The 21,446-nt window shown below is 38.8% G+C and overlaps 1 protein-coding gene across 2 annotated transcripts in view; it reads right to left on the bottom strand.

Moving 5' to 3' along the window:
• The window catches only part of MAP3K4 (mitogen-activated protein kinase kinase kinase 4), a 71,199-nt gene that overhangs the window by 35,794 nt on the left and 13,959 nt on the right, over positions 1–21,446 (bottom strand). Inside the window, exons 2-6 of one of the 2 annotated variants that reach the window (XM_084261219.1) lie at positions 17,781–17,971; positions 11,532–12,910; positions 7,238–7,480; positions 2,806–2,952; positions 308–465 (exon numbers count right to left, since the gene is read on the bottom strand). In XM_084261219.1, the coding sequence (XP_084117345.1) occupies positions 308–465; positions 2,806–2,952; positions 7,238–7,480; positions 11,532–12,910; positions 17,781–17,971 (2,118 nt within the window). Of the gene's footprint in view, positions 1–307; positions 466–2,805; positions 2,953–7,237; positions 7,618–11,531; positions 12,911–17,780; positions 17,972–21,446 lie in introns of those variants that run through there. The other variant, XM_084261220.1, reaches the window with a different exon arrangement.

Genomic DNA, 21,446 nt, shown 5'->3' with positions numbered 1-21,446 from the left:
GTGTTGCCAAGTCTGCCTGCAGAAACAAGCAGCATCTTGGGGTCCCTCAGTTACTCTGTGTGCACAGGGCTAGGAGGAACAGGGACGTTCCACAGAAGCAGGGATTCCTGTTATAGCCAGAGTAAGAGCAATCTGTACTTACTGCATCCTACAACTACAGCCACTGTAACGATCCATTTATTCACCATCAATCAACTGATTACTGAGGCCTCAAGAAGCCCAACCTGGGAATCCTGAACAAGTGCTGACTTGAATGCACATCTAGTAAAAAACAACACCATAAGCAGCATATTTAAATAAAACCTACCAGAATAGTTTTCCAGCTTGAGCTTCACCTCCTCTTATGTAAGGAGTTATTTCTTTGGTGAAATTCCATTCCTCCTCCAACAGATTTTTTAAACTATGAGACGCCTGAGGTAACTGCTGCAGCATTTGGATCCAGCTTCGCATATAATCAAAGTAAACCTGTACATAGAGAGAGAGAATTTGAACAGAAATCGTTATACAACACATATCCAAGGACAATAGCTTCTCCAATCAACAATCTCAATGTTACACAATTTATAGGAAATATTTCTACATTTTTCATTTGCTATGATTGAAAGTGAGCTACATGTTTCTTCACAAAAGGTGCAATTTCTGGCTCAGGATGTAGAAAGCGCTACTGAAGTATTAAACACTACATCTCCATGACTATTTTCTGACAATATTGACAGTATCATCATGTTGCTTGCTGCGCTGCTGTTCAACACTGTATCAGTGAATACCCACAGTGGCCAGAGTTTTTAAGCTGAGTTACTGGAAACCAGTTTTTAAATCTTTTATTAACTGGATTACTCCAAAAAGTTTTCTCTCAACATATCTTCCTGGATACAAGTAAGTGCAGTGAACAGGCTCCTCGCATTCTATGTTACACCTCGTGTTCCTTTATATTGTCTGCCCTTCAGGATCATAATGAATGCAAAAAAATAGCTGAAATTAGGGTTAGTTCAGTAATCTGTAATGTCCTCCACTAGACGAGGTTGCCCAAAGCCCCATCCAACTGCCAGGGAGGGGGCAGCCACAACCTCTCTGGGAAACCTCCCCAGCATCCCACCACCCTCAAAATAGCTCTCTAGCTTCCCCGTGGGCCCCTTCAGGTACTGGAAGGCTGGTGTAAGGCCTCCCTGGAGCCTTCATTTCTTCAGGCTGAACAAGCCCACCTGTCCCAGTATGACTTTACAGGAGAGGTGCTCCAGCCCTTGGACCATCTTCATGGCCCTCCTCTGGACCCACTTGAGCAAGCCCATGTCTTTCTTATGCTGTGGACCCCGGAGCTGAATGCAGTACTCTAGGTGGGGTAGATATGGAAAACTTTAACATTCTACCCTGAGAGAGGTCAGTACTGTCACAGAATCGCAGAATCGTAGGGGTTGGAAGGCACCTCAAGAGATCATCGGGTCCAATCCCCCTGCCAAAGCAGCTCCCTAGGACATAGCACACTGCTAGTATGTTCTGACTTTAACTCACCCTTCACTCTCAGCCTAACTCCTCTTCCAGTACTTCCCTTAGTTACTTTGCCTGACTTTACAAGGAGTCCACAGGAAAAGACAAAAAAAATTCCACCCCTCACCCCCCTTTAATCCTGTCTTAACCTTTAACCTTCTAATTTTGTACAAGTTTTGCCTATGCCTATTTTCAGTCCAGATCATCTCTTCAACTCTCGTTGCCCATCTGTCCCAATCTTCTGACAATCCTGACCATTCATCCAATCTTTCTTCCCAGCTGCTGGTGCCACAATAACCTGCAACTCTGAATAGGCACAAACTGTGATTCTTTGAAGTCTGAATATTTATTCTTATTTGCAGTCTTGTTACCAGCCATTTCAAGACCTACAAAAAGCAAAATACTTACATAACTAAAACCGTCGCTAAAGGTCAAGCTCTTGCCTCAAAGCACAAAACCACTACAGCTACCTAAAAATCCAGGTAAGGGATTTCAAAACAGACAAGATGAACTATTTTCCTTTCATCTAGCCACGCCACTTTTACTGGAAGTTTCTAGAAATTTCAGACAGAGGTGAAGACAGGCACACAGTGTAAGAAACTTCAGGTAAAACATTTTCAACACATAATAGGAAAATAATGCATACTCAACAATGCAAAAACCACTGCTGACAAAACACTAGTGATGAAGTATTAAGATGTATTTTTGGGGTTTTCCTCCCCACCCCAGAACAGTGGGAACAAAGTTTAAACAAGTCACAGAAAAGCAAAGATCAGTCACATCCAAAGGAAGAGTAATTTAAACTAAGTTTACTAAAGAATATTTTGTTACTGTACTTCAGAGGCCAAATGTTTGTCTTGAAAGTATTTGTTTAACCGATTGCAATAATAGGTACACATGACACATTATTACATTAATAGCTGAATGCAACACCAAGATATCGAGACATGATGTTAATCAAAGATTTCCATTTATGTCTTTATTCAATACTAAAAGTTTATTAAAATTTTAGGCTACATGTATGGAATTTACAGCTCTATTTATGAACCATTTTATTGTAAACACTAGCAATTTACAAGCATACCACTCCACAGTCCACTAAAAAAAAAAAAAAAATCAGTATTACTAAAATCATTGCTAAAATGGCATTGGCTAGTCTGTTATCCTTGTAAGTCCATTAAAACAATAAAGTTATGACAAATTAGCACAACAAAAAAGATAGGAAGACTTATACCCAACAGAGACAGTAGATTTTATGGGCAATGTTCAGGTAAATACACTTACTACAATCCCAAATATTTTCTCCTCTTTGAAGCTTACCATTAACATTTTATGCAGGTCCTCTTCAAAGGAATCAATGTTGCAATCAATCTTTTGTAAGTCATCTAACACCTCCCGTAACATAAACTGGTAATATTGCTTCATTAACAGGCCACCCTTCAGAACCTCTTTACACTCTCTCACTAGCTGCAAGAAAAAAAAAAAAAGAAAAAACCCACCAAAGATTTCCATCAGTCAAGATATAACTCTCAAATTCTCCCTGGGAAGGGAAAGCTTCATTTGACAGTCCAGTTTGTCTGAATACATTAGATTACCTAATTGCCATCAAGTCATTTTCAATATAACCAAGTGGAGGCAGATGTTTCAGACTTCATTACTTGCAGAGCAACTTGCTGGATAGTTAAAAAGTTTAGAAGTGGGCAAGAGGACTCACAATCATCAAATCATTAGTTTATAGAGGGAAGTCAGGAATAGCGTGCAATCCGTCTGACAGATGCCTAGAGATCTATGAGAAACGTTTTACTACAGGAAGTCTACTGAGAAACTCTAAACTTGTAGCAGACCTGGAACCTTTTGTTTCCCTCAGCACAGCTCACATGAGGAAAATTATCCTTTCAGTAACAGAAATGGTCCCTTTTGGCCAAAGAGCTGTAACCCCTCCCTGAAAGCTTAGAGCTTTTAGTTATTTGAAGAAACGTGCACAGCCACAGATATAGGAAAACACCACCAGCAAAACAGTTTCAAACCTACATTAATAAACACCTTTCTTTCACAAGTCCTTCCAGTGCTAAGCAGATATGCTTCTGAAATTATTAGGTCTGACAACCCCTGAGCTTCTCTAAGCAACAACTTCATTAAATCAAGAGTCTGAGAGGAGGAGAGGAGGTCCTTTAGATGGTCAGAGGGAGTAGAATTGTTGGTTGGTTCATCTGCTTTTTCAAATCTTGTGTAACAGCTATCCTGGCAAAATAATGTATCAGTATACCTCATATTGAGGTGGAACTTGCTGTGTTCCAGTTTGTGCCCACTGCCCTGTCACTGGGCACCAATGAAAACAGTCTGGTGCACCCCAGGATACCACTGGCCTTCTTGGCCACGAGGGCACACAGTTGGCTCATGGACAGCTGCTTGTCCACCAGGAATCCCAGGTCCTTCTCCACAGTGCTGCTTCTCAGCAGGTCAGCCCCTAACCTGTACTAATGCTTGGAGTTATTCCTCCCAAGGTGCATGACCCTATGCTTGCCCTTGATGACTTTTATTAGGTTCCTCCTCTTTGCCTAATGTGGAAATCCAATAATCGCAGGTTTATATCCCTAAAATGTCATATATTTAAAAAATGAATGTGCATTCTTCACTCTGCACTCAACAAGTCTGTGGTAACCTATTAGGGTTTTTTGCCCTTGGATCCACAAAGAAAAACATAACTTGTTCAAAGAGTTTAAAACTACTATTTAACTATTAATTATTCACTGAGACATGTGGGACTTGACAGTATCACTTATCCATAAAACTTGACTATGGATAGTATAGCATACCTTCACTTTTAAAACTTGAAGAGTAATATTTGTCTACTGAAAAATAAAACACTCAAAATTTCATTAAAAAATAAGGGGTTTTTCATTTAAATAATACTGCTATGCAGTGATGTGTAGTGCTATTACATAACAGAATACAGGATTTACCAAAAAAAAAAATCCTTCAGTGCAAATTTTAAGCATCATCATTTGGAATTCAAACTCATGAGGCAATAGACAAACAAAAAAACAATGAACACACTAAAGACTGTGCATGTATATAACTATAGGTGATACACAAAACCTGATTCAGCAGAGCATAATACCTAGGCAGCACATTGTGGTCCTGCTCCAACTGGTGTCAGTCACTTATCACACACCTGGTAGGTGTGACTCTTCACTTTCCAACTCAGCCAATGCACACCACATGACAATAACAGGCCATAAGCAACCTGTACAAAAATTTGATGGCTGATTTAAGGACTAATTGACCCCATAATTCCAGGAGGTATCACAAGCTGTTAAGATCATCCAGACAGTGTGCTGATAACCAGATATGGTTTTCCTCATCCAAACATATCCTTTATCTGGCTGCTTCTTTAATCACCAAAGCATGTTCAAGTACTACCTGGTTAACAGGTGTGCAGGTAACAGAATCGGTAATTAGGACATGAGCACCTACATCAACATACAATATGCTATTGTGCTTCTAGTGATAAACTTCAATGGGTGTTGATGAATAAGAAATCACTTATTTGTAAGCTGCATTTCTCTACTGCAGACTTCTATAATCTGGAACTAAAAATTTTCTAGCTGTATTGACCTAATTTCTTCCCTTACTTTTGTAAGGAAGAAGCTCCTATGAAATGACAGTATCATCTATTACCCTTCTGAAGATACAAACTAGTAGGAAAGATCCAGAGAGATCTGACAGCTATTTCACAGATGATCATTGTGCTACAAGGTTATAACAGACTAACAGTGTCTCATTTAACCACCTAACAGAAATAACCTGTGTATACATAAATACACCCCTCCACTTCCCAGCACAAATGCAGAACTCTGATAATACAAGATCATGAAGATCACAAAAGCTATTGCTAAAGTGAAACATGAATGAGATGGCTCAAAAAGGGGAAGCTAGTGAGAAAGGAAGGGAGAGAAAGCACACTGAAGGAAGCATATATTCTGCATTGGTTTTCTTTTTGAGTGTATACTTTCTCTTGCAAACCAGATGTATTTTTAAGTAGAATTGACTTGCTAGTAATAATGGTTTATTCAACCTCGAGAAGACAAAATGCAAGGACAATCTAATCACAGTTTTCCGGTATCTAGAAAGTAGTTACAGAGAAAATGGGGGCACTTTTTTCACAAGGATGCATGGTGACCCAATTAAGAGGCAACAGACAACAAGCTGCTTCAGGGAAATTCTGTTTGGATACAAGAAAAAAAATGCTTTACTGGAAGAAAAAATAAACACTGGAACAGCTCAGCCGAAGCAGCAGTGAAATGTGTCTCTCACTGAAAGTATTCATGATCTCCCCAGCCTTAATGATTCTATGATCCTATCTGGCCTAGCAAGGTCCTGTATAACCCAACATAGGGCCCAGCATCCAGAAAGCTGGACCAGAGTAAATCCAAGCCTGTAATTCTGTAGCATTCTGTGAACTTGCAGAACAAAACAGACCTCCTGACTCTGCTCTGAGCCTGCTCAAGACTTCAGGAATTTGAATTTTTCAGGAAATTAATGGATCTATTTGTGAAATATCCTCCACAGTTCCTTTACCTGCTCAGTGGTACTACATAGAGAGCAAGCATTTTCTGAGCTGAATTCAATTTTTCAATGTAATTAGCAAGCCAGTATAACCATCAAAACAAGTGTGTAACAAACATATTGATTGTTTTCCAGGAAGAAAGTGTCACTTTTACTTAACTTGAAATCCACAAGGAGAATAAAAAAATCTAAGGGCAAAAACCCAGCCCAAGTCCCTGGGTAAAAAAAGGATATACTGTGCTTTGCAATACAATATGCTACACTGTATTTTACTAGGAATCTTAATATTCAAATTGTTGGTACTGTGTGCCAAAAACTTACTATACCAAGGCAAAATAATGGGGGGGTGGGGACAGACACACATGGGAGTGTGGAAAGTAAGGTGGGGTGAGGACAAGAGAAGACAGAAATTTATTTGGCATCATAACATAACTTAGTGATAGATAACTGGAACATGAAATCATAATTGGCCAACGAACTTAATCCAGTGCTTACCCTTAAAGAACAGCTGGCAAAACCCTGATCTGTTTATATTAGCCAGGATGCAGGGAGATGACTACAGACAATTTTATTATGTCCTGGAGTAGACTTTGAACGACGGCATTAATCTAAACAGCCTTCACTGTACTAGATAACGACCAGAAAATAAATCCTCATACAACATTCCCAACCAGTAACATGACTGACTATGTTGGGTCACTACCCACAGAAAACAGCAGATCACCTTTTTTCCATTTTTTCTCCTCTTTTAATCAACTTCCACTATGTGCCCACTGCATGTGGGCAGAGGTCTTACATTTGCAAAGAAAAAATGAGGAAATTTAAGAAAAAAAGAATTATACAGATCCTTGAAACTGGTTACACTGTGTAAGAAATTCAAATGGAGGAAGATGTGCTGGACAAGGTTATATAGCTTGTAATGCAAATGGGACAAACACGATCTACCTTCACTGGTGATAACTCTTTAATCACCAGTTTTGATTCCTGGAAGTCTAAACCAGAGAGGTTGTTTACTGTGCAAAAAACATCTCCAAATGAAATACAAGACTATTTATAAAAAGTTATTACATAATTACACACTGTAATTTCTTACACTAACCCTCTTTAAACTGAAAACCTTATCATAATGAAATGACAAAGTCATTCCAATAGGAAATATGAAAAAGAAACAGTTGAAGCAAACCTGTTTAATACTCAAAAGAGATGGTTCTCCAGCAGGTCTTTGTTCCAACCTTAGCTTGAGACATTCATGGATAACATTGAGAAGGACTCGGCAGAGGACCAAGAACGCAGGTTCAAAAGATGGTAAATCCATGGATTTCAGCTCCTCCCATGATACAGTACTGCATTTTTGCTCACAACAAGGTGGGGAATTTAATAACTGCACGTAATCTGAACACAACATGGGATCTGGAAATTCTGAAAACTGTAACAAGAAATAAGTATCATGAAAAGGATCCTTAAATTCCTTAGGATTTAGCATTTACTTAAATCAGCACACGTAAAAGTCTCCTTTTAAAAGGTAAGATTCTCTTACCTGGCAAATCAACCACAGAAGATTCAATTTATCTTTTTTTTTTTTTTAAAGTTAACTTTTTTTTTTATGATCATCAATTTGAGGAAAACAATTATGAACCCTTGAGAGTGAACAAAATCTTTTACTTTATGTTTGTTTTAAAATTTTTAAAGCATCCATTGAAGCTGGAGATCACCTCACTACACAAGAAAAAGCTTCTGTCTACACAAGAAAAAAACTACTGTCTGAGGTTGTGATAAGCATGCAAGTTACGCCTTACATAATACATAGGAACATATATTCAAGTCACTAAGATACTTGAGAATTTCAAAATATAGAAAAATTTCTAGAGGTCTTACACCAATAACTGTATCTAGAGAAACAAGTTTGCATTTGACTACGTCAGGTGAGCAATCTCCTTCCTTTTCAGACACATACTGCAGATACATAAAACTCTACTTTGTAAAGTAATGCAATATTTGAGAAAGTGTCCCTAGTTAAATTGAACAAAACCACTGAAAAACTTAGGAACTTTGGTAGATATTAAGAAATTGACACTGAAATTTAAAAAGATAAAATTTAAAAAGATAAAGCTGTCTTTTTTTTTAAAATCAATAAATATATTTTTCATTTAAATGAAAATTCCATTTTAAATTGCAGAAAATAACTGAAACTACGTGAAATAGGTATCTAGATATCTACACCTCATACCTTGTAATATCATTCTAAGCAAAATTGTACATGGAGGCACTGAGATTTAATTTAGAAAGAAAATTTGGACTGCAATGTGTGCAGCTCGAAGATAACACACTATATATCATCTAAGGATAAGACTTGTTTCAGATTAAGTTTGTTTTATTCTAAATCTCATTTCACAGCTGCTAACTATGACACCTGAATATTCTTCATTCTGATACAAGAGATAACTATCATTTGTTAGGTTGTTCTTCAGTGCCAATTTTAAATAACATCACTTCAAAGGAGAGGAAACACTACCAGAAATAAGATATTATTAAGTGCTGCCTAGAAAGTTAAACCCATTTAAGCCATTTTAAATCTCCTCTATCCAAAAAATCTAAAAGATTTAATTTTTTTTAGTTGAGCTTACAGTTGTACCAGTTCTGCTTTCTCAGAAGAGAAATTTTAAATTCTGTGATGTTTCTCTATTGTTATGTGGGATGAAACAACATTCATTACTGCCTGACATCGGCACAAAATGTATTACCCACTGCAAGTGCATAAGCGCTTTAAAAACCCATCAACTTACTATGCAGAGATAGCAAACACACAGGAGTGGGGATTTCCTCTACACCTAGTTTAGTTGAAGTTTAATCACTAGCTGATCTACAGCGTAAGAACTTATCTCCTTAGATGGCATATTAATGTCTTTTTACTGACTCTTAAGAATAGCACCAGAGCTGAAGGCTTTTATAGAAGCCTTCATTAATAGTGGATCGTGAATATACTAAGCTTCTGAAGTAAATTAAAAAAAAATTAAGAAGTCTTTATTGAGACATGAGTATAGCGTTGGAAAATTTAGTTCTTACAAAATATTAAAGGATTAGCATAGGAGTAAAGTAACACTGTCAAATTGAATAAATACGTTAATTTTTATGCATTAAGGATAACGGCACGTGACATTAGGGCTTAGGATCAGACCCTAAACTTCTACTGTTCAATTTGTCTAATCTTCAGAGGGCCCAATCTGAAATGTTTCAAGTGACTACCAAAAACTTCTTAAAATAAACCCCAAGAAACCAAGTCCAGGCTATTTATTCAGTTCATACATACAAACAGGGTACACAGGCATAAATACCGTTCTGCTAAAATATCTTCTCTGATTTTGTAAACTAAAATAAGAAATATTAGCCATTTCTTTTTAAGATCATATCCCACAACTTCTCCACAAAACAGAGGCTTGTTAAAGTATCAGAGCCTGTAACAAGTGAAATTTGTCCTTCAAAAACCACTAAAACCAGGTATCTGTATAAACATTAACAAGTATCGAAGATGAAATGAGCATTAAAATGCATACACTGGAGGAATCCAGAAAGCACATTTTAGATGAAAGATAGTGTTTAAGTAACAATAGAAAGTGTGTCCAAAGATTTTAAAGCATGTGTACACAGACTCAAGATATTAAAAAGCCCCACCACAAGCAACCTCAACTGAGCTAAGAAATATTAGCAAAACACGACAAAACACTAACAGCTCCTGCAGCACAGAAAGATCAAACTGAACCGCACTAACCCCCCCCATGACACCACATTGAAAGTAGTGTCAATTCAAAATCATCTCTATTTACTTCTGATGTCACCTTTTGCTGCAGCAAGTACCACACTTCTGGCAAACACTATTTTCTTTTTGGACAACATTATTTTGATTTTGCAGCAGGAGAGAAGATTGCAATTTTGTATCATTCACCTTTAGTCACAATGTCATCTCTTAAGACAGGACAATGTTCCAGAGAGAATGTAATAATCATTGAAAATGAACATTCAAAGAAGTGGCAACGGTAGAGGAGAAGAGTGAAAATACTAACCTTACACAGTTCTTCTAGTGCTAAATTACCAAAAAAACTTAGTTTTGTGAAGCTGCAGCAAAGATGCTAGCTACTGGTGTTTCAATAACTCGCTTTAAGAACCCTTATGAAGTCAAAACATGAGGCATTTAGCAATTTTAAAAATATATCCAAAGTAGCTTTCAATTCCCTCAAATTATGTTTTATTTCCTTTATCTTTAAGGTATTTCTACCTATATATTAAGCTTAATTTGTATCTAACTGTACGTGGCTTCGGGGTACTTTTGGTTACTGTAACAGATAACTGCAGGTTTTGCTCAGGCACATTACTCTAGAAATACACAAAGATTTTCTTAATGCAAAACCAAATTGAAACCAATCAGAGAATAAATAAAAATTCAACTAATACTGTAAAAAAATAAGGTAATATCTACACTAGGAAAGCAGAAGAACTTTTTCAAAATCCTATAACTTCATAAACATAAATGTATGCATCCTAAAAATAACCTCCAAGGGAGAGAAACAATTCTTGATCCTTTTGAAAATGCAAAAGTCAACACAACAGCAGCATGTCAAAGACCACATGTGGCATCCATATTTGAACAGGCACATTAGGTAAGACACTCCTTTGTCCAGAATCCATGGCTAGGCTTCACACACGGTGCCACTTCATCAAGGAGGGCAAGTAATCCTTACTACTAGTTCTTAATATAAAAATACCTAGAAGTTCATATTAAGAAACAATATTCTACATTGAAACAATTAGTGACCAAAACTTACCACATGATACTTGTCCTTCGTTTACTGGTTATTTTATAATTTCGCTTTTATTAACTCACAATGATTCTTAATTAAGAATGTAAAGTGACCCAAAGAAAAAGATAATAAACTAAGAGTTAGCTGAAGAACAGACCATGCTAACATGACATGCTTTCATAGATTTCAAGTTTAAGAGATTTTTTTGATGCGGCCTCAAGCATAACATGCCACCACAGTTCTTCATTCATGTAGATGAGGAAAAAACCCAAAACATCAGCAAAATTTTCATCAAGGATGTCTAGCAGACAAGAAAAAGAAAGTGATAGCTTCCATACCTATTTTTTCCTCATAGTTAATTTTTTGTGCTTAATTTTCCATTGGAATTTTTCCTGACTTAAGGCTTTAGACATCAGAAAATGCAATGAAAAATAAGTTATCATTAAAACGTCATTTCAATTACAAACAAGAACAGAGAACCAACCAGCTTGCACTTCACACATTCTAGTTCAGGTCAAATGACAGCTTCATTTCAGTGGAAGTAAAACTGGGCTCTTCAACCGTAACACTATCCTTCAAACACCAACAAAGCAAACAAAACTTTCATAAGATCCCAATTCCTCCAGTTTCACAGTACAGCAGGGGAGGTACTCCTGTCATCCATTCACAGCAGTAGCAACCTACCTCCATCTGGTGATCACTCCTTACCAACGCCATACGCGCCCTTTGCAAGGAACCATGCATTAGCTTGTGCAGTCTTAAAATTAGCTTCCTCAACCCCATTTGCTTCAGTGCTTTATCTACAAACGGCCTGTAAATAGAGGTCAAACAGTGTTGGCTGCAGCTTGCCTCAGTACTGCACTCTGGAATAACCCAAGAGGCAGCGTAATCCCCAGATTCAAGCCTATCAAGCCTCCTTGGAAAATGGTCCTGAAAGTCAAAATTTGGCTTATTAGTAAAATTGTTCTTGATGGCTTGCCTAAGTTCCTCAACACTCTCCTCAGAGATTTGTTCTTCACCATCGCTCTCCTCTGTGCACGTTCCTGAGGATTCTTTTACTTCTGTTTCCCTATCAACTTCTTCATCCTCTGGTTCATTGTCCCTAGATGGTCGAGGAGAAGGAATTTCAAACACTGGCCAGCCAATGTTAGAAAGATTTTTGATGCCCAATACAGTTCCCATAATCCTTAGTTTTTGATTTAAGTCTTTTGTAATATTTAACCATAGACAGAGTGCCTGCACTCTGTCTTGGAAGTCCTTTGCAGCATATTTTTCATAGTCCTTTTGAAGAGCCTGCAGAGATGGATAAAGTGCTTCTATGTACTCTAGCAGCTCCATTATCCTCTTTACTTGCTCAAATGAGACCCGCTGGCGCTGGAGGTGTTCATGGTAGCTTGGGTAACCCAAAGGACTAGATCCATGTTTTGCTTTGCAAACTCCTTCTCCTGAAGTACCATTGAGACTGGCTCCATTTTTTACATAGGAGAAGCCTCCATAGTTCACTTTAAAGGTGAGGATTTCATTAATGATATCAGGGATAGCTTGACGGGCTGCATAGAGATAGAGGTCTTGGTCATTAATGCTCCGGCCAGCATGCCAAGCTTGCAGCTCCAGCCAGATTAGTTCGTTGGATCGGTTCAGCCAGACAGAAGAGGTGTTTTCCTGTCCTCTTTGCTCCCTGTCCTTTTTCTTTGAGACTGAGGTAAGTTTTAACAAAAGCCGCAGGGTTTCAAAGAATTTTAAGCGGTCTGCTGGGCAGTCAGTCCTAGAAGTCTGGCGTGCAGTTCTGGGTATTGGCATGGGCACAGAGACTGGAAGCTTAGCATTGCTACAGCCAAGGCTGAGGTAAGGCTTATTGAGATCAACATCTGGAATTTTTTTTGGCAGAGACCCACCAACTGAGTCTAACATGAATGAGCACTGCACGTTTTTCTTGTGATCTCGTTCTGTCGTCCTTAGGGTGTCTCGGATCTTTTTCCCTTGCTTATAGCTGTGCTCCTCCACATTCTCAACGCTTTTCCCATTGTCTTTATGAACAGTCTGAGTTGGCACACTCATCTTTTCTGTAAGAAAAGGAAAGGAAGAAAAATGTCATTGCAGCAACAAGAAAAACCATTGTTCAACCCAGCTCCTGATCACATTTCTTAGGTTAGGCATAAAACATCATTTAATAGGCATGCATAGAAGTAAAATGTAGTCTTGGAAATTACCATTAGCATAGCTAAATTAATAAGATTTTTTTCTTCTCTTGTTTTGCCTCTTTTGTAGAAAGCGCCTCAGAGAATTCTCATTATCCTGAGTATGCCACCTACTGAGAGCTAAGTCTGAACAAAAGAATGGTTTCCATGTTCATTTTGCATACATTTGTCACACAACCTCCCAAACAAAACCTCAAAATGCTACAGAGCATTATGAAGCTTTCCAAGTAAAACAGAATTAAAAGTACTCCATTGCACATGCAATTTCATAAAATCTGAAGCATGTATGGATTCTGAAATTCTGCTTGAATGATACAATCCCAGCTCTTGAGGAGCTTGACTTTAGCTCTGGGCAGCCCTCTGAAGTGTTCATGCACTGCACCTTTCCTGCCTAACTGTGCCATCTCCTCCTCATGCTCTTTCCATGGGAGCCTGCAGACCTGCAGCTCCAACAAAAGTGCCTCAATCTGGGCTTTGCAGATCAGGACAGGAGGAATTACTTGCTGTTAGAACAGCTCTGCTGGGAGGCTGGAGAGAAGCACTGGTGACTAGCTGCAGTCCAGGGATCAGCAGTTGGAACACAAGCCACACAGTCAAAGGGCCCCTGCTTCTTCAAGAACAGAAAAGACTTTGAGAACAGTGCCTGAATACTTCGTCTTCTTTTCATTGTTCTCTGTGACTCCAAGCATTATCTGCTCATTCCCCACTCTAGAAGTAGTAAATGCCTTTGCTACTGTGCTCCTCACTATGACATCCATTAATACCAGAAATACCAACAAGCTTATTTGCAAAACAAGTCTGCTCAATGGAAACATGATACCCTTTCTATATATGGAAAATCATGATAGAGAAAGATCCATCAAGCCAGCATACTTTTGGGTGCCAAAAACAGGAACAGCATTTCAGAACACTGAGCAGCACTTCGCATTCAACGCTCTCTGACTTCAGCTGCATCTCAAGTTCTCAACAATTTGCAAAACACATTCCAGAATCTCTAGCTTGTTTCTAGGAAAGCACAAAACCAGCAGAAGTTTTTAATCTGTGCTATTTGCCTAGCATCATACATATTTCCATGACAAGAATGCTGTCATTATATGATGCACTTCACTGACTCAATTATCAGATGGCCCTTCATTCTTGTCTCTTTCACTACATATCTTCCAGCATCTGCAACAAAAGAAGGTACAGTCATACATAAATCTGTTTCCTTCATCACAGAATTGCTAACAATCTCTACTCATGTAAGACAGCAGTTTTGCAAAAGAACTGGTGTGGTAATGTAGCTCAAGGACTATCAAAGGTATGTACAAAGGCACTGCATTAAAGTTGCAGAGATGTCTGAAATGAAAGTGGAGAGGTATGTGAGTCAGAGCACCTTTCGCTGTCTATTTCCATTACAAACCCTGTTTTCAGCTGTTAATGACCAACAAGCAGTGTGACTGCGTGTTAACACTCCCCATATCTAAAAAGTATAATGTAACCCTTGCCATAGGGCCAGGGCAGGGCACAATGCATGCAATGGTACTTAACTTGGGGCAGGGGGGCTAGGGGGAAGGGAAATTATATTCTGAAGGATATGAGAAAGAAAGAAGAATCTCAGCCATCACAGAAGCTATTTCTTACAAGTATGGACTTCAATAATGCCTCTCACACTACTTTTATTTCAGGTATTCATACAACTTTCTCAAAACAGCTACCAAGGAAAACATCAGATGACATAAAAATCAATCTCAAATACAGGTTTCCTCCTGAAAGCAGAAACCTATCAGTGATTCTAAGGAACTTGCTATGGAATTCCTACTGTGAATTGCACAGTTATTTACTCAAACACTACTGTCCAACAGAGGTACCTCAGCCTCACTAGTCACTAACTCATGAAGTTACCAGCACCAGAGAAAACACAAGACCTTGAGTCCTGCTGAGCATATCAGCTGGAACTCTGCCACAGCTGGTACTGTGACAAAGAGGCAACAGCCCAAAGAGCTCAGACAGGCAAGCAGCAGGAAGATGCATTCTGCATTGGCAGGAAGAATGGAGGGAGATGAAGGCAGTTGGCAGAGATGAAACACACACACATACACATTCCCACCGAGAATCTGAGGTAGATTAGAAATGCATCAACTTTTAAACAGCACTTTCATGTTACACATTTTGGTGACCTTGCAAAATAAATGAAAACCCTGACACACTTAAAAATCACCTTCTGAACTTTAGCTAACAGAATGTCCTCTAAAGTCCTTTAGTTTCTATTTTTAACATATTATTCTCCTTCAATATTAATCTTCAGATACTTTGCCCTACTGAAACACACTGAAAGAAAGGTAAGTTAAAAAAATGATTCATTATTAAACTCCCAAATAGCCCTAATACTTGAATACTCCTAATTCTTAAAGTCTAGACACAATAATCTACAAATTGTTTCAAAATCCTCTCATTCAATCAAATAAATAGGTGCCAATGATTCAAATATACCTGACAATTCTGTAATAAGTATCAATATTATAACTGTATGAGTTCCTACTACTAATTCTATTGCAGTTCTGTAACACCGACTTACATTAATCTGTAAAACAAGTCCAGCTGTACTAACAAATTTTGAGCTACAATTACCTTTCGTGCTACATGGAACAAGTGCCACAACTGAGCAATGATCAGTTGGTGAAAGGGGGCACATGGTAAAGTCTGAGATACTAAACAGCTCATTATAAAAAAAAAGGCAACAAAATGAACTTGAGGAACTTGGTGGTAAGAAAGTGAGGTGGGCAGAGGTTCCCCTTCAAGTATGAAGTTGCATAAGTTTCATACTGAAAAGCAGACGGGGCATTGTTGGTTTCTGGAGTTCTTTTACATAGGCCAAGAAGCTAACTCTTCAATAATTCTTTCAGGTGCTTAAATACATTAAGTCTGTTACATGCAAATGTCTGAAAAGTTATTTCAATTTTTTTTTAACTGATTAGGTATATCAAACTAACAACTGACTGAATTCCCTCAATGAAGTAAAAACAATTCATTCTCAGTAACAATGTATGCATACATATTCAAGGTCAAGCAACTAGTCCACTTCGAAGTTACTTGCTTTGGGGTGGGTTTTTTGGTGGAGTCATTTGGTGTTTTGTTGGTTTGAGGTTTTTTTACAAAATACAGAGTAAATTTTCTGAGATGCATGGTTTGGGGATGGTCCGTTTTTAGGGACGGTCCGTTTTTAGGGACAGCTCTGAGCTGTACAGCCCAAGTTGTGAAGTTCAGTGAGAAACTTCACTGTGTATCACCAGTTTTGTATATTTTGCTATAAAGTCCTGTTATCATTATTTCTCTCCCTGCTGTCCCAGTAAACTGTCCTTAACCCAGCACCTGAGGTTTGCTTTTTGATTTTTCTCTTTCCTCTCCTTCCCCACCCCAACACCTCTTCTCACCCTCTTACGAGGGAGTAACTCCATGGTGCTCCGCTCCCAGCTGGGGTGAAACCAGAAGAGCTAACTGGCAAGTATAACAGAATTTCTCTTCAATTCAGTTTAAGGAAGAGGTCTCTTGGTTAATGCTCTCTTCACAGTGACATTATTCAGAAGCTTTGGAAGAAGTTTGCATGGGCTCTTCTTGCATGAACTTGCACTCCACTACTCCACGCTACTGAAGAATAGACTAGTTTCCATTATTCACACTAAACTACATAGCCTTCTCCCCTGTGCTTTACCTTGAAAACGTGACCCTGGCAAGTAAATGCACTCTGTGACAACGTTTCCTATTTCATATGAAACCATTTAAAAAAATTGCTTCCAAAATATTACCTGGCAATAGTCAAGCTGTCGTACCAGCTCTGGCAAAGAGCCTTGTCTGATACAGCTGTTTTTAAAAACCACACAAGACACCTAGACATAATCTGTATGAAAATACTGAACACACAATCTTAAAATTAAAACTTTTTTGTGCACCTGTCACTAGCTCAGAAGATCCACTAAAAATGCACATTCTCATTCTTTTTTTCTTGATAGGACAGCTTGAAGAGATGTAGCTACAAAATTATCTTTTCAACAAGCTATTACAATCTTCTGTATCTGTGCAAAATTAAAGAAAGAAAAGCTTAAAATTCATACTTTAACATAAAAAATGGTTTTAGTATTAGAAATAATTATTTAGTAACATTAGGAAAAATATATTTCATGCATCTTTGTTTTACCCACAGATTTGACCTTATGATTAGTATCAAGAGAAGTAAACGATGGTAATTATAATTTGCTTCAGTGATACTAAAGAGTAAAGAATAATCACTGAAAGCTCTATTTTTCTATAAAACAGACTGTGAAGTGCTTCAGAACATGAAATGGGGGGGCTGAGAAGCAACTACACTATTACCAGGAACTGCAGAAAAAAATTGATTGTAACATACCTCTGAAGGTTATTTTATCCAACCACCAGCTCAACGCAGGGTTTATTTCAGAATTAGTTCAGCCTGCTCATGATCTTATCCAGTTGTGTTTTGAAAATCTCCAGAGACAGAGAGTCAACCACCCAACCACCTCTCTGGCAAACAGTCCCCTGTTTGACCACTCCAATGGTAATTTTTTTTTTCTTCTCATACCCAAGAGTCTCACCTTGCTAAAAATTACAATAGCTACCTCCTTTAACTGCAACTCAGCATTGGGCTCCATCTTCTGTCTTTCTCTTCTATCAGGTACTGAAGGACTACTACTATGACTTCATGGACACTTTAGGCCAAAAAGAGTAATACCACATCTACCTTTCAAAGTGGAGCGGCTAGCAGGTCTCCCAACGTTGTTTTTCTGATGCTTTGTTGACATTCGCTTCATCTGGCGGGGTGTACTCGGAGGAGAAGTTCCATAGAAGGTGTCAGCACTTGCTTCATCTGATAATTCCTCAGGGTCAGATTCAGAGATCTTGCAAGTAGCATCTTCTGATTTGCACTCTTTCCTGCAGAGAACAAGTTAAAAACCATGTTGTTACATAATTTTTGCTTTCAGTATCTGTTTAGAAAGCTAATCCATCGAGAAATCTCAGCCACAGCCAACCCCTCTGTATTTTCCCGCCGCAGCAATGTATATTTATCTCCAGCTCTTCCACACCCATAAGGGCAACTTTCCAATCAAGCAAAGCATTGGCTACATACAACAAAGAGGATGTGCAGGTTGCACATCACTAGGAGAACACAGTATAAACATACATGCATATGCAATATATTTGTTTCTGAGAAAATTTACAGCAAGCCTGAACTAAGAGGCACACGAAACAAAGCTTCAAAAATGCAAACACAATGCAAGATGGTCAATCTAATCAGTGGCACAAACAACATCAGAGGTTTCCCCTTCAATCCTGCACCCCTGAACTCATGCAAAGGAAACTTCTAAGTTCACTGAAAAGGCTCTCCGCTCTTCACAAAACTTCTAATTGAATGCATTATATGCATTTTCCACTGATTTTAATGTTAAGTATGCTTATTATCAGAACTTTTTTTCTGGTAGCAAAAAAATAACAGGGCCTACATAGGAAGTTTTTAATTAGCTTCCATTACTTTGGCACTTTGGGAAATATACTGGTAATACTCCTAAAGCCTTTCCTTTGAGCAATTCTAGCAGTCATACAACTGCCCACTAAGTCAATACTAAGAGCTGATCTATTTGTAAACTCACTTGGAGAAGGGGGAAAAAAAAGCAAAGCCATCATTTTTCATATGTAAACTCTGGGCAAGCTCAAAGACAACTTCTAGTGCTGGCACTCTCTTGTAAGACTAGGTCAGATGTAAGGCAACCACAATGGGGGGCATGCACACACTCTTATATCAGGACTTGCTTTAAAAATAAAGTATGATAAATATAAATAAGTGCATAATCACATGGCCTGGTTTAACCTAGCCAGCAGCTAAAACAATCGTGTGGCCATTCGCCCACCCCTCACTCCACCTGTGGGATGGGGGAGAGAACTGAAAGGGAAGTAAAACTTGCAGGTTGGCATAAAGCCAGTTTAATAGGACAGTAAAGGAAGATGATGATCATGATGACAGCAATAACAACAATAGAATATGCAAAACAAGTGACCAACTGCACAATTTCTCACCACCTGAAGCCGATGTTCAGCTAGCTTCCAAGCTGTGTTGTCTCCTGGCCCACTGCATACTTATATATGGAGCATGATGTCATATGGTATGGAATAGCCCTGTGGTCAGTCTGGGTCAGATCCCCTGGCTGTGTCCCCTCCCAGTTTCTTGGGTGACCCTGCCTTCTCACTGGCAGGGCAGCATGAGAGGCTGAAAAGTCCCTGACTGCTTGGCAACAGCTAAAATCATCAGCATGTTATCAACATTGTCCTGATCCTAAACCCCAAACACAGCACTACTCCAGATAAGTAGAAAATTAACTCTATCCCTACCAAAACCATTTGTCACATACCCTTTCCTTCCTGGACACTTGCTCTGTCCCACCAAATAAGATCATTTCAGTTGAGCGGCAGTTGGGCACAATGACAGCTTCATCTGTGCATTATCAAGTGAAACACAGCAATGAAACTACTCTCAGCCTGTGAACAGCCACACCTGTGAACTGCATCACTGCCCCACCAGTAACATACCGTTTGAATTCTTCACAGTTAAAAAAGCCCCACAAAGCAATGGAATCTTCTGGTCACCTCAGGCTTCTGGGCAAACTAGATGGCAGCAGGACAGGGTTTTAACCTCCTTTACTATCCCTTATCCCTACTAAACCTGATGTTTATCTACATAGGGTAAATACAGACAAGGGAGAAAAAGGAGAGGAAGAGAAGACTCTGAGGCCAAAACAAACCACTAACTGATTGAATCCCATGGATGGGTTGAAGTTCAAAGTGACATCAAGATCTCCACCTTCTCCCAGAATATGAGACTCATTACCTCAGCACAGTCCTCTCATTGCTGCCACTTCCCAATAGTGCCATACATGCAATTCTCTTGCTTTAACACAAATATAGAAGAACATGCACCACAAGCTTGGAGGGGAAAAAAATGCACTTTGCCTACCTCCCTCTGCTCACATATTTTATTACTAAAGCAGGCACCCAAGTAGTCCCATTTTGACTGTGGTAAAAGACATGGAAGCAAAGAAACATTCAACCTAAATCACAGTGCAAGACTAGCAACAGTTCCCGATAATCAATTTCACTTGAATCACAAATGACATTTTACTTGCAACTATTTTTAAGGCAGACAAGGAATGTTACTCATGCTCTTGTGGAGCAAGTCTGAGTGTCTGCAGGAAGAAATATGCCAGAATATTGCCAGACAGTAGAACAGCAGTAAGTCTAGCAAAACAACATCTCAGATACTGTGCTTTTTCGTTGCCTTTAGCTATAAACAGAAGTAAACAGCTTAACATGCAGAACAGCTATGTTCTCTGCAAAACTATGGAAACACTTAGTGTGTGAAATTACTCTTCTCACGTTACAGCTTGGAGAAAGGCGGCAGGCAACTATTCAGGCAAGTTCACCAACAACCATAGATAAACTTTAGAGGTTACCTGAGAAAAACAACTCATGGTACCCTAGCACTACCAGTGGTCTGAGTCCTGCACTGAACTTGACCCTAGCGGCAACTACACAGAATCAGCAGTACTTTTCGCCTAGTTTCCTTGCATTGGGAAATCACACTGTCTGTGTCTCTTCCAACAATCCGATTTAATTAACTACTACTGGCCAAATACAACAGAGAAGTCTTAACTTGCTCCTACAGATCTTGTGGAAACAGGTGGATAAATAACAGAAAAGGATCTTGTAAAATGCTGAACTGAGAAAGCAGAACACAAGTTTACATCTTTCTGGACACCAGAAAGATTTTATTCCTGAGAACTCTCGCTAACAGCTCTACTTACTGCATCAAGAACTTCAGACGGAGCACACCCTTCTGATCTTGCCAAAGACACATCAACCACAGGAGACTAAACCACATGAAACAAGAAGTCATTAGTTCCAGTGCTTATGGAACTATTTATTTTTTCAGTGATCTCACTGGCCTGGCAATGCACAGGGTGGGGTGCTGATGCTCTTGCAGGGTCTGGCAGAGCAGATCCTGCTCTACTCTCATTAAGTCTCAGTTCCAAGGCAGTTTTAAACTAGGACAAGTTACCTCGTTATAAAAGACCAGTGAAAACACTGCTTGCCTTCTGGTTTTAAGTGAGTAACCTCTTCTAAGAATGTAACAATCAAACCTCTTCACCAGGCTGAATGAACAGATGCTTAAAGACCATAAACCGGTTCTTCTCAGCAGTCACTACTTTGTTTCTTGCTATGTCCAATGAGTGTGTGTGAAGTCCAAAAGTATTCAAAAGCACCCTCCAATCTCACACTGAGTTACACAGATACCTACACAACGGGAACCAGAACAACTTACTTAACATTCAGACGTTATTTTTTTTTCTGGGCAATT

The sequence above is a fragment of the Gallinula chloropus genome (genome assembly GCF_964237585.1).
Source record: "Gallinula chloropus genome assembly, chromosome: 3".
NCBI lineage: Eukaryota > Metazoa > Chordata > Aves > Gruiformes > Rallidae > Gallinula > Gallinula chloropus.
Note: the sequence above shows the minus strand (reverse complement) of the source record. Positions and strands in the feature narration are given on the sequence as shown.